Raw genomic sequence first — 13187 nt, forward strand, 5'->3', positions numbered from 1 at the left:
GGTGTTTTTTTTTTTTTAAACTGAATAAAATAACTGCAAATGAAATGCAGAAAAAACATATTTAATTACTGTTACTATATCTGTGTCACAAACACCAGACAGACAGCATCATTAAGTGTAACCTGGGATCACTCACTGATCTTATACACTGTTTATGCAGTTCCCTGTCCTTGATATTCCTAATATTCCTGTCCTTTTCTTGATAATGATTTTCTAGATTCAATATCTCAGCTGTTTGCCCAGAGATTGCTTGCTGCCATATTAATAACATCATTTTACCTACCCCTCATCCCTACCCTCTTTGTCAAAGGAACAAAAACATAAAATCTTTATCTTACTGCATCATGGACAAGGATATAGCTTTGCAGTCTGGAAGAATGGAACTCCCCTAACACTTCTCAGTACCATCATCAATTTTTAACACTCCTTACCTGTCAAAAGCTGAGGCTCCTGGAAAGCAGATGAACACACTTTACACGTCCACTGGCTGGGCTCTGCTTCTGCAGCTCCACTGCCTTCTGGAGTGCTCACTAAATCACAAGAAGAAATACTCTAAAGCTTTGAATATGGGAAAGTAGTAAATCCTTGTAGTCTTATTCAGCTTACAGTGACTCCCTGCATACCACAAACGATGATTTAAGCAATAAGAGGCTCACAGAGGCAGCTGCTTAATTTTTGACTTCCCAGCTATATTCCACCAATGTAATCAGATGCCTGTACATGTTTAATTCAAAAGAAAATGAAGTTTGATTTATTCTCTGGGGCCACTTCGGGACGTTGCAGACATGAACACCTGAAGTCAGAAAAGAACGGTTGCAGGGGAGAACACTGGTGCTTTTGTAAAGCCCTAAGGATCTCTTTGTCACCTTCTGAAGAGCTGTGATGATCAAAGGCACAATAAAAAGAATTTTTTTGCACCATTAAAATTGGAGCTACCAGTACTCTACTGGGTGAGCTGAGGACAGAAGTAAAAAAATCATCCTTGCTCTCTCTGCAGAGCATCACAGATTAAAAACATTTGGATGAACAGATGTATGGGTGAGAATAATGAAAACCTGGTTTTGATTAGTTTCGTTAATTGGATATTCTACCAGTCTACTGTATTAGGATTTTAATTAGCCTATCAGCTGGCATACGAGAAGAAATAGAGAGGAAAATGGATCTGGAGTTAAAAACAAAGGAAAATGGTTACTTTGCGCACAGACCATTATCTTTCAGTCCTTGGATGATCTGTCTACATTTGTCAAGAGTATCTCATAAATCTAGACCAGTTCACAGATTTTTTGGTATACACGGAATATTCCACAGCGTACAAGAATCCCCCAGAAAAGGAGGATGACACTGTAATTAGATTAAGTGAACACCAGCACAGAAGATTCAAACTGTTTGACAGTAAGCAAGTCAGTCAAACTCTCTCTGCCTAATCTGTACCCCATCTGTACTGGGATGATAAACATACTTCATCCTTCTTGTTCTTTGCTCTTAAGCCAAAATAAAAGGTTCTCTGAGGCTACTACAAGCATGTTCAATGTTCTACACTACACATATCAGATCTCATCCACACTGTAATAAATACATAAAAATCACAGAATCATAGAATGGCCTGGATTGAAAAGGACCACAAGGATCATCTAGCTTCAACCCCCCTGCTACGGTGCAGGGTCACCAACCAGCAGATCAGGCTGCCCAGAGCCACATCCAGCCTGGCCTTGAATGCCTCCAGGGATGGGGCATCCACAGCCTCCTTGGGCAACTTGATGCAGTTCATCACCACCCTACGTATGAAAAACTTCCTAATATCTAACCTAAGCCTCCTCTGTCTTAGTTTAAAACCATTCCCCCTTGTCCTTTCATTATCCACCTTTGTAAACAGCCATTCTCCCTCCTGTTTATATGCTCCTTTCAAATATTGGAACTATCTCTCTAGAGCCTTCTCTTCTCCAAACTAAACAAGCCCAGTTCCCTCAACCTTTCCTCATAGGAGAGGTGCTCCAGCCCTCTGAAGATCTTAATGGCCCTCCTCTGGACCCACTCCAAGAGCTCCATGTCCTTCCTGTACTGGAGACCCCAGACCTGGACGCAGCACTCCAGATGAGGCCTCACAAGAGCCGAGTAAAGGGGGACAATCACCTCTCTCTCTCTGCTGGCCACCTCTTTTTCAATGCAGCCCAGAACCCAGTTGACTTCCAGGCTATAAGCACACACTGCTGGCTCACATCCAGCTTCTCGTCCACCAGGACCCCCAAGTCCTTCTCCATGCGGCTGCTCTCAAGGGGTTCTTCGCCCAGTCTGTATAAAGCACCTGGGATTGCCCCAAAACAAGTTCAACACTTTGCACTTGGCCTTGTTGAACCTCATTAGGTTCTCATGTGCCCACTTCTCCAGTCTGAATGATTCCCAATAATTCAAAAACAGGAATTCCTTCTTCAGAGGCTATGAAAAAAAAATAAATACTATCTTGACAGATTTGTATAGGAGACAAAAGACAGCAAACCTGAACAGCAAAATCCTGCATAATTAAAAAAAAAAAACGTCAAACTATTAAGCAACAAGTAAGGTATTGGATCTATGTCATGAATTTGCTGTGGCTAGTAAAAATGACAATTTGCCATCTGTAAAACTGAAGTCTGTTTTTGAAAATTGTCCTTCATTCTGTGTCTCCCTTGCTCTTAGAGACCCCAGTTGTACACTGATTACCCAGGAAGAGTCATGATCTGCTTAGCTTCCCACTTTGTCAGGCTTCCAGGGTGAAGCAAAGATCTGTCAGTTTGCAATAGCTTTGCAGGTCTTAGGACCAGTATAAGATTCAAAAAAAGGCATATTTTGTTGTGGAAACACGAAAACACTACAAGCAGTGGGAATACTTCAGGGTTCCCAAAGTATAACAGCAGCATTTTGTTTCTGTTAAAGCTGGGCTTTCAGACAGTAGAGTGAAGGATGTAGAAAGCGTTGTTCAAATTCTTCATCATTTTTTTTCCTGGAAAAATCAGCACTCTGAACTGAAAAGCAGCTGTTTGGCCAGCTTCATATTTAGACTGTGACAGTATCCATGTAAAATGAATAGACCTCTTCTGATGAAGTTCTCTGTTACACATCTGCAACCTTCTGCTCTTCTCCTGACTATTTTTAATACTAGTAAGTAAAATTTAACCAACTTTTTCGAAGAACAGACACAGAATGCTTTCTTTTGATCCTGAACTCCATATATACTATATACCCTATATATGCTATATACTGCTATATACTCTGAGTTTACTTTTAGACATGGTGACTTTTGTTAAAAGGACTCTAACTCCATTGTTCCATTTACCAGAGATTACGTGCAGACTGCTTCATAATCAGCCTCGGGGACTGATTGTCTGTGACACCACCAGTTATGTTCTGACCTCCATATTCTTTGCCAATAATATCTGTATTGCTTACAAATTTAACTAAATTTGAGTTCATGTTCTACTCAATGCAGTCTGAACTGTTCTAGACTTCTAGCATTATTGTAACGTGGGGCTGGCCAGTGTTCCTGTTCTTTCCAAACAGCACTGTTCTTACACTCACATTCTCATGTTTTCTTCTAGATCCTGACCATTTGACAATTGCACTTTGCATAGAAAGTCTAAAGATTTTCTTTGCACCTCCCCTGACTCAGCCCATATTACCTCCAAAGTCAGATGCAGTTGTTTTCATGAAAATCATCCGGCTAAAGGAATTTTTGTCCCTTTTGTCACTTTTTAAGCTGCACATGTGCAACTGTGAAAAGGCCGAGAAAAATCTAGGCTTTCAAATACCCTCTAAATAAGTACTTGCTGAATATATAACTGTGGTAACTACGCTGAAGTGCTATACCTAGAAGATTTTTAGGTTTACACCTACCCTCTATCTCTCTTAAAACTACCGTAACTTTGCATACCTGTTGGATCAGCTACTGGTGTGCTGGATTTCTTTGTTTTTTTATGGGGGAGGACGACAGTCGAGGGCTTTGAAGAGACTTTGTTCCCTTCTTTATCACATTCCATCACTACCAAGCACATATCTATGGAGAGGAAAAACAGTTCCATTTCTTTACTTTCCAAACCCTTTGATTTTCTTGTTCTTTGCTGATGGCAGCAATTATAATCAAAAAGTCTTGCCTTATAGCAGGCCTGCAGAAAACATTACCATGCAAAATCCTAACCAGCACATTCTTGCTCCCCAATTTTATACAACGTGCCTTTCACATTCTAGGCTATATAGTGAAAGTGATGAAGTGAGAAAGCAGGACATACCTTAACAATATTTTTAAAAACCTTTCTGAATGTGAAAATACATTAATGGTTTAAACTAAAGAGGAAAAAGATGAAACCCTTCAATTAATACCACTTGGAAAAATCTTAAATTCAGAAACAAGTTAACAGGACTGATTCAGCATTCCAGACTGTGCTTACCACCAAGATCAGCTGTATTTATTAGCACTGGCCTCTCCGCAGGCCATTTGTCACCCCAAATTATACTCAGTGTAGCAATAACACCAGATGGGAGTACACCTAACTCAACAACAGAAATTGCCCTTGCAATGCTGAAGGATCACGCTTTTTAGCTAAAGAAATGCAAATATAGGAAAAAAAGAGGGGCGGAGGGATAAAAGACCTCTGGCAATTCTAATTTGGACTCTAGTAAATCTGCTGCCTTTTTTGCCAATGCACAGGCAATCAAGTGGAATGGAGGCTTACTTCTGAGCTTATGTCATTCTAGTGGGTTCCATATAAAGCTGCATAAGGTAAAAGTTTTTCAGAACTGTACAGCAGTTTTAAGCAAAACCAAAACATTTTCACTACAACTGAAAAAACATGGCTTCTTTACCAATTCTGCATATACATTTAGACATACATTGACAACTGAGCCCCTTTGCTCTCGTATCCTCAAGTGTTTTTGATGCAGCTACCAGTTCTTCAATTAAGAACTAATTATCCAGTTTGTTGAGCCTGAAGAGGCTGAATCATCAAGTAGGTCATCCTTCTGCTTTCAAAAGCTGAGATATATCATGGTGAAGAATCTGTGCTTTCTTCTTGTAAGGTAACCATGTATACAGGTTAGCCTGACTCTAAAGGCTAACACATTCAGGGTCAGAGCTAACCGATAAACAGCACTATCAGTTATAACTAGCAGTCCCTAACAGGTTTGGGTCCTTAAGAAGGAAAAAAGGCCCCCACACATACCATTGGAAATACTAGTGACCTGCTTCAGCATTGGCTTTTCCATTTTTTTGGCGTAAAAAGCCGCATACCACACTCGCAGCTCAGTTCCTGGTGGGATGTCCCGGGAGGTGGTGAAATAAATATCATTGTCATGCTGGAAGGCAGTTAAGTTTTGATGCTCATGTTCAGTGGCTGGTCGCACCATCATCATCCAGTTGCAATCATCTTCATTTGAGGTGTCAAAATGTAACAAAGGCCCATCTTTCTGGAACACCTGCCAAGCATATTATATACGCGATAACAAAAAATGCAGTTAAAAATAACTTTTATTTGCTGCTTTTGCAGTGGTTTTCATTCAAAGTACATCAGGTTCACTGAACAACCTCAAAGTTGCAACGTTTGCATCATCAATCAGTCACATCCTCAGAGGAGTAAGTCTGAGACAGGCTACCTGGGGCAGGATGGGAATAAAGAGAACCCCCATCCCAAAAAGTCTTGGTATAGCCACTAGTTTTTCACCAAATGCGAATGACTCTACAAAGGAGAACAGATTGAAACCTTAACAGCACACTGTGAAACATCCATCAGCCCCTGCATCACATTTCTAAATCTTTGCTTCTGAGTCATGTATTATTGAAAACATAAGGATGAATTAAATTTTTTACCACGGTATTTCTCCCACCAAAACTTGTCAGGAGAAAAATAAAGCAAATGCAGAACTCATTCTGCATGTTCCATAAGACTAATGAACGTACCACTGATTAAGCAAACAAGATCAAAGTGAAGGCAATGATTAAAACCCTGAAATGAACTGCCATGTGCCTGACACTTCCTGTATTCACATCCAAGTGACAGACAAGCAATCGTGTGATTGGATTATATCCTAGCTCTTATCTCCCACAGAACGCTTCTGTAGATTAAACTGTTACAGTATATGCCTAAAAAATATCCCAGTAACATTCTTTGCCCATTTTTTTCCACAGTGGCAGAAAGCATAAAACCATCATGGGTAAAGCTGATTCCCTTTTATTGCTTTTTACATGCCACATCTTACCTTTAGGGGAAAAACTGTTTCTTTTTCAAGCTCGGCAACTCTCTTGGATTCAAATGGGCCAAATTGGGTACGTTTCACTAGCTGAGTCAAAGCAAATACTCCTTCAGTCCCGTCTTCCAATTGTCTTATCTCCAAATTAGAAGGGAGAGATGATCTAAGAATTGAATAAAGAACTGAGTCATATATGGGACAAAAGTGCAGGAATCCAGGGAAGAACGATGTCAGAATTCGCTCCTCCACTCTCCAGTGACAGAAAACTGTCTCCTGTCAAAATAACTTTATTTCTATGAGAATTCATAAACAGAAGAGAAAAACTAACAGCAGTGGAGGAGGGCCAGATCAGCAGTTACTTAAGAGCACTCCACCCATCTAAGTCCAGGGACTCAATAGGCTGAGTCTGTGGGTGGAAGGGATGGTCCAGCACCAAATTGAAGCTACTCTGTCTCATCTTTAAAATATCGTGGCATTAGGAAAGGTCCCTGATGATTAGAGAAAAACAAATGTTGCACTCATCTACAGGAAAGAGTCAAAATGAACTACAGGTTGGTTTGCCCTGCTTCAGGCCTTGGGAAAACTGTGGAGCAAGACTTTCTGTGAGGTATTTATGGGCACACGAGGAACAGGAAACAGTCACACCTGATACAGCCATTGCCACAGAGGTTTGTGGATGAGGGAAGGGCAGTGAATACAATTTCCCTTGACTTTAGGAGGGCTTTCAACAGTCTCTCTGACTACACTGCTATATGCACATTGGGATGCCTTTGTCAGACACCAAGTACAACCCTGGTTTTTCAACTCTGTGCTAATGGGTCAAAATCTAATTGGGCAGGCTGACTTCTCTATAAGGGCTGACAATGCCTCATCTACTTTCCTGTCTACATGAAGAGAAATACAAAAAGATTACAATCTTAGTGATAAGCAAATGAACTGAAAAAAAAAAAGAAAGAAAAGAAAAGCTTTTGGTTTTAATAAAAGAATTATACAGTAGTAGAGTTTGTGAAGTTCAGGAGATATTTCTTAACACTCTTTTTTTTCTAACCATATAGGAACAATTTTATACAATTGTTTACAATTGTATAAAACAATTACAATTTTCAGCAGAACAGAGGAAAACAACTACCATGTGGTTACACAAATAGACTGGGTTTTAAGACATCCATATCCAGGTTTGTGGTTAAACTTGCCCTCAACCTCAGACAAATCACTCTCTCAGCTACTGCTCCCCAGATGTAAAATAAATTTCATCTTGTTTCAATTACATTTCTTGTTTCCGTTTCTTATCCTACCTGTTTTCGGCTGTAAACTCTTCAAGGATATATATATTTTTTCCTGTAATATGGTCATTTTTAAGCTCTGCTTTCAAATCCACTCTCCAGCAGCCAGCACTTCCACTAGAGAACTAGGGAATACCTACGCATCTGCTGAACGCAGCTGAAAACCAGGGCACACATCACATTCACAAACGCTCTCAGCTGGAACATCTGGACATTACTACAGTCCTTCACCATACGAATAAACAAGAGTATTAAATCACAAGGCAATAAAAACACACCCACCATAAAAGGTAAAAAATAACAGTTTAGCTTGTCACTGAATTTTTTTGGGATGGGTTGGAGACTTACTGCACTGGCCACTTTCTGTGCATTAGAAAAGCACCTCCATCACCAGTTTTTACTATTCCTAACAAGAAGCATATAAAGATACACAAACTCCCTTCCCTTTTTGGATTTGTACTACATCTTCATTATAGCTGTTTTTTCTCATTTTACACCTTTTAATGAATTTTGCTTACAATGCCAAAAGTAAAAATAATGTGCTACTTCAGTGCTATTTTCTTCTAATGACACTTAGTCTACTTGTTTCTTTTAGCAAGCATGGCTGTTTCTGTTGCGCTGTTGTAGATTTCCTGACAGGAGCATTATCCACAACCATTTGTCAAGAGTCACAATAATGAGAACAACTTGTTTTGCTTCTCCATGGAGGAATTACAGAGATAATATCACGCAGAAAGATACAACCATTCACAGCACAGGGAAATCTACGTACGCTTGTCTGAAGCCAGCATGTTGCATTTGAGGAGAGAAAGGAGCTGCAGATCTGTGACCAAGGCAGAAGTCATCCCCCCATCTGGAGCTATCTGATTTTTTGCCAGAAACTTAAGCAAAGAAGCCAAATCCCGATGAACAGCGAGTTATTTTTTGGCTTTGATTCAGAAGAGCAATTAAGTGCATGCATCAGTTTTCTATTTAATAAAGGCTGTGTCCTTTTCACAGACTAGGGCTTCGCTTCTCAGCTGTCAGTGAAACAGCGATAATACCCAATAAAGAGCAAACACGACTTAAAGAACTAACGTGAGCATCAGTTAATCAGCACTAACACAAATGCTCCTTACCTGGCCCTGCTCAATACAAAGGAATCTTTGACTGTCACCACCGGGCCCAGCTCAGGGCACTCTGAATCATGGTACTGCCCACAGTCCTCGCACCCTGCAAGGAAGCAGACAGCAAACAGAGTTCATGGAAAATACTGCTGTAGAACAGCTGCCTCTTTCTCAAGAGTCAAGTACAAGATCTATCACAAACTAAAACACATCTAAGGGTTTTTGGAAACAGCTTGGACAGTGCAGTCCTTTTAGAAATCAGAGACACAAACCCCATCCCTGGGCACAAATAGGGGATCTTGTGCATGACATGAGGGCAGAGCAGGAGCCAAACTCGGCCTAGAGCCACAGCTGATGCAGTCACACTCCTCAGGTATGGTGTGGGCAGCAGCCAGTACTGAGTTAGCAGTGCCTGGGGACAGCTTCTGGTATCTTCCTAAACAAGTCAGCTAAGCAATGCATTCAAACTACTTCTTAACTCACTTTCAGATCACTAAGTTAAGTGTTAGCGTAAGTATAAATTACCAGAGCTGAAAGGCCCCTACAAAATAATTTTCAGAGTAGGATAATTTGAAACTTTCTAATATAAGCCAGCTTAGCAGGATTTCAAATGCATTCACATTGTTTCGCTGTGAAAAACAGCAGTCAAACTGCCCTGCCTGGTCAGCAGCTGACGCAGCATAAGAGATCATCACAGACAGGTTATCCTCTCAGAGCTCCACACTCACAAGGGCAAGTCAGTTAACCCCAGTAAGGCTGCAAAACAGAGGGCGCCTACACTTTGTTTGCAATAAGAACAAGAAATAAAGCAGTTTTGTTCCAGGTGCTAAAAATGCTCTGCGTTCTTGACTGGAAACCTCTCCCTGCAAGTTCATCTCAGTGAACTAACAATATCTGCGGGGTTCCTGCAGCTTCTGATGTCCTTGGAACCAAATCACGAAATAACCATTTTTTCCCATCAGTGCCTTTTCCAGCTGAATGAATTTCCCAGCCCAGTTTGCTGTACAGCACCAGACAGATGGATCAGAGGGAAGGACAAGTGGTGAGGTGTTACTCACACACTGCCATCAAACCTCAAGCCTACAGCCAAGCCACCTCCCCCTCCCCTAAGGTGCAATTTAACATACCACCACTCCTCCACGTTTGACATGTATCAAATTCAATCACTTGTAGTTCACATCGCACTTGATATAATCTGGGTTAAATATAAATTTCCAACACCAACCAGGGTGGAGGAGCCAGGGAGGATTGTGTAAAACAGAAGTGCTGAAAGGAATTAGATTATCACCCGCAAAGGCTGTCACCACCAATGAGACCTGGAAGAAATTGCCAGAATGACAGCTTCTCAAACTGGCTTTGCTGCCAAAGGAAACAAAACACTTACTTCTCTATTCCTCTTATCTTTTGACTACATTTAAGCACCCTCTACTTCTACAAAAATAGCTGCTCTATAGGCTCAGCAAGCATTGTCCCAAACTACATGTAGAAATAAATTATATGTGGTTCTCACTGCATCGTGGATGAATAATCAAAGCAGAGGGAATATGAGACCAACAGTGTGTGGCACAGTTCTCAAAATCTAAGAGATGCCTTACAGCAGCCATCCCCAAAGCTGGAGGTACACTCTCCGTATGTGACACCCTCAAGACATTACAGCCACAGGAAAAATACACAATTAAGCTAAACCAAGCATTTTGCATAAATGGCAAAATACCCTGCAGGGTGTATATGCACAGACTTTTATGAAAATATTCCAAAACTCTCCTATGTCTATGAAATAGATACTCAGTGATGTTAACCATGGGAATGCACAATGTCATTTACAACAACTCACTTTTTGGGAACTTACGCAGTCCCCATATTCCATGGTAAAATCTTAGAATACAAGAAGGCTTGAGAAATTCTGTGATTGTAACTTTCACTGGAAGAGGAAAAAAGGCTGCGTGCCACCTTCCATCTGCAATAGGGAATGACATCACATCCCCATCCTTATTGGTACCCACTAGGGTGGGTTATAGGAACTCTAGTAAATCTGTGGTAGCAGGAAAATCTTTCCCATACAGTTGCCATAAGGCTGACGTGCAGCTGTAGTGCCATCAAGAGCAAAAGACTGTGGATGAATACTATCAAGGACATAGGCTCTGTTCTGCTCTTCCCAGATCAGATCCCCAGTATCCGAGTCCACAAGTAAGTGGACAAGTAAGCATTTACTTCTTTCCAAGTGTGTGAAATGCTGGCTTAGCCACGGAGGCACAAGAAAACAGTGTACAGCATGAGCAAGACCTGCCAGGTTGGGCAGCACATCTCACATGGGGTTTGTTTTGAAAGAACAAGTCTGCAGACTCCTCCCATAGAGGTGCAGATGTTTAACTCAGGCTAGAGATCTGAGATCCACATGGAGCAACCTCTGGCTGCTAAAGCCAGCAGAACAAGGACAGGACATAGACTAGTCCCTGGCAAGCTCTGGGCCTTCAGCCACACTTATTTCAGCAACGAAGAAGCTGTTGTGCTAAGTCACATCTACAGAGCTCTTTGCTTGTTTGTTGCCAATGAAAATAGGAATATGGGTATGCTTAAAATTAGCAACCTTCTCTCTACTCCTCCACAAGCTGTTTCAGCTTCCTTTACATAAATACTTTTCTAAATAAAAACTGAGTCTGTTTTGGTCTTGAATTTCCAAAGTCCTGCACAGACAAATCACATAAGGAGAAGTAAATAATCTTCTTTTTAATACTTACAAACAAACACAGTCTCATCACTGCCATCTTCAGCCATCTTTTAAACCTGCCGAAACACAACAGGTGATGTTAGTTCTGCCTGAGTTTTACTTTCAACATACTATTGAAACATCCCTTTACGGAGTGATGATGCTGACTGACGCAGAGCATATCCAAATATATACTACTGGCCCCTGCAGGGGTACAAATGGAAAGTTAAACAAAAATCTCAGTTGCTAAAAATGCCCCAGTAACTGCTGTATTACAGCAGGTGTACAGTCTAGAACAAGAATGTATAGAGAATGAGGCTGCAGAAACAGTAGGGATGTTGGTCGAGAAGAAACAGGAGAGAGTAAGAGCTTGAACCTGTGAGAGGGTGGATAAGAGGAAACAAGACCAAAAACAAACCAAGGCAGCAGAGACTCACAGGTGCTGTGGTGCAGGGATTCTGCTGTCAATTATCTGGGCAGCAGCCCAAGGAGGGCTCTGGCCAGGGGTTTGCTGTAAGGCTGTGTTCCCCATAAAGCTTTCCCAAAGCCTACAGCAGCACAGCCCTTCCTAACAACTGCCTGCTGGTAAGTGGCGGGGACTGCTTCTGAGGCACAAGTCTACCCTGGCTATGGCTTCTGGGAACTAAACACACCTAACAAAACATTTAAGCAGAAGCAGCAATCCAGGGAAATTCCTAAAACTTCTTTTTCTGAAAGTGTTGTACACAATGAATTGGAAACCCAAAGTAAACGAGAGCAAAACAGGGTGAATCACAGACTGAAGGCAAACATGGCTTGCTTTGCTTTCTAACTTTTGCTTTGTGGATGGTCTGTGCTATTTCAAGAGGTGCACGCCTAGTTATTATTATGTAGTTTGTGCCCTGACAAGACTCACCCTAAGCACAACTAAGTTAACAAATCCTCTCTTCAGACAATGGTTTCGATACACAGGGGACAGAGTGCAGCAGCAGATCAGCACTGCTGCTGTGCAAGCTGCTCTTCAGAGGCACTTGTCCTTTCGTCCTCTCTGTCACGCTTCCCAAGCAGCAGATTGACGACTTTCAGCATCATTGAGGTAGCAAAGTCGATCTTGTTCTGGTAGCCATAGACTGAGAACAGCAATAAAGGGGAGGAGGAATCTTAAGAGAATAGATACTGGTCAAGGTGACGGAGAGAAACTGTAAGGGTCACTCAACACTCAGCTGACTAGGCACTGTATGTCAGTTATCTGTGTTAGCTTAATTTTCATTTTTGGAGCCAGAACATGCATTTTCCACACCGCAGCATTTCAGATTCATCATCCACGGTTCCTGTGACCTGCTAGGCTTTGAAAAAGGCAGGAAAGAAAAACGTGTATCAGACGTATCCCTCCCTCTTCACATGGGGCATTCAAGGCCAGGCTGGATGTAGCTCTGTGCAGCCTGGTCTGGTGGTTGGAAACCCTGCACAGAGTAGGGGGGCTGCAAGTAGATGATCTTTGTGGTCCTTTTCAACCCAGGCCATTCTATGATTCTGTGACTGCCTTGTGTCTCGCTCTGTGCCTTGCCACCAGTTCCTGAGGGGCTGTCCATCTCTCCTCTCTTCCTACTTCACGAAGAGCATAAGAAAGGGCAGATCGAACACCGAAGACAGACTTTGGGGCTTTTAATTTTCATCTGCTCCTGTTCAGGGCCACATCTCATTATTTTTTTCCATGTATTTGTGTCAGAAAAATACTCCACTAAGCCACTGCACATAATTACATTCCCGTTTCGCAGTGACAATCCAAGCTTCTGGGGAAACTCCAGAATTTTACATAAACCGACAGCACGGTTAAGCCAACAACAGCGCGAAAACAGGATTTTCTGCCCGCACAAGCCAGCGCAGCGGTGCCTGAGG

At 41.7% G+C, this 13187-nt stretch overlaps 1 protein-coding gene across 1 annotated transcript; it reads right to left on the reverse strand.

Moving 5' to 3' along the window:
* Positions 1-402: 402 nt before the first annotated feature.
* LOC109370330 (PR domain zinc finger protein 15-like) lies at positions 403-13178 on the reverse strand. Its single transcript, XM_019621040.2, has 7 exons — positions 12205-13178; positions 11341-11386; positions 8615-8708; positions 6223-6376; positions 5190-5442; positions 3905-4027; positions 403-530 (listed from the first exon to the last, which is right to left on the reverse strand). Exons 2-7 carry the CDS (start codon positions 11375-11377, stop codon positions 418-420), a joined length of 774 nt encoding a protein of 257 aa, XP_019476585.1. The 5' UTR covers positions 11378-11386; positions 12205-13178; the 3' UTR covers positions 403-417.
* Between the last annotated feature and the right edge of the window lie 9 nt (positions 13179-13187).

Source organism: Meleagris gallopavo, chromosome 1 (genome assembly GCF_000146605.3).
Source record: "Meleagris gallopavo isolate NT-WF06-2002-E0010 breed Aviagen turkey brand Nicholas breeding stock chromosome 1, Turkey_5.1, whole genome shotgun sequence".
Taxonomy (NCBI): domain Eukaryota; kingdom Metazoa; phylum Chordata; class Aves; order Galliformes; family Phasianidae; genus Meleagris; species Meleagris gallopavo.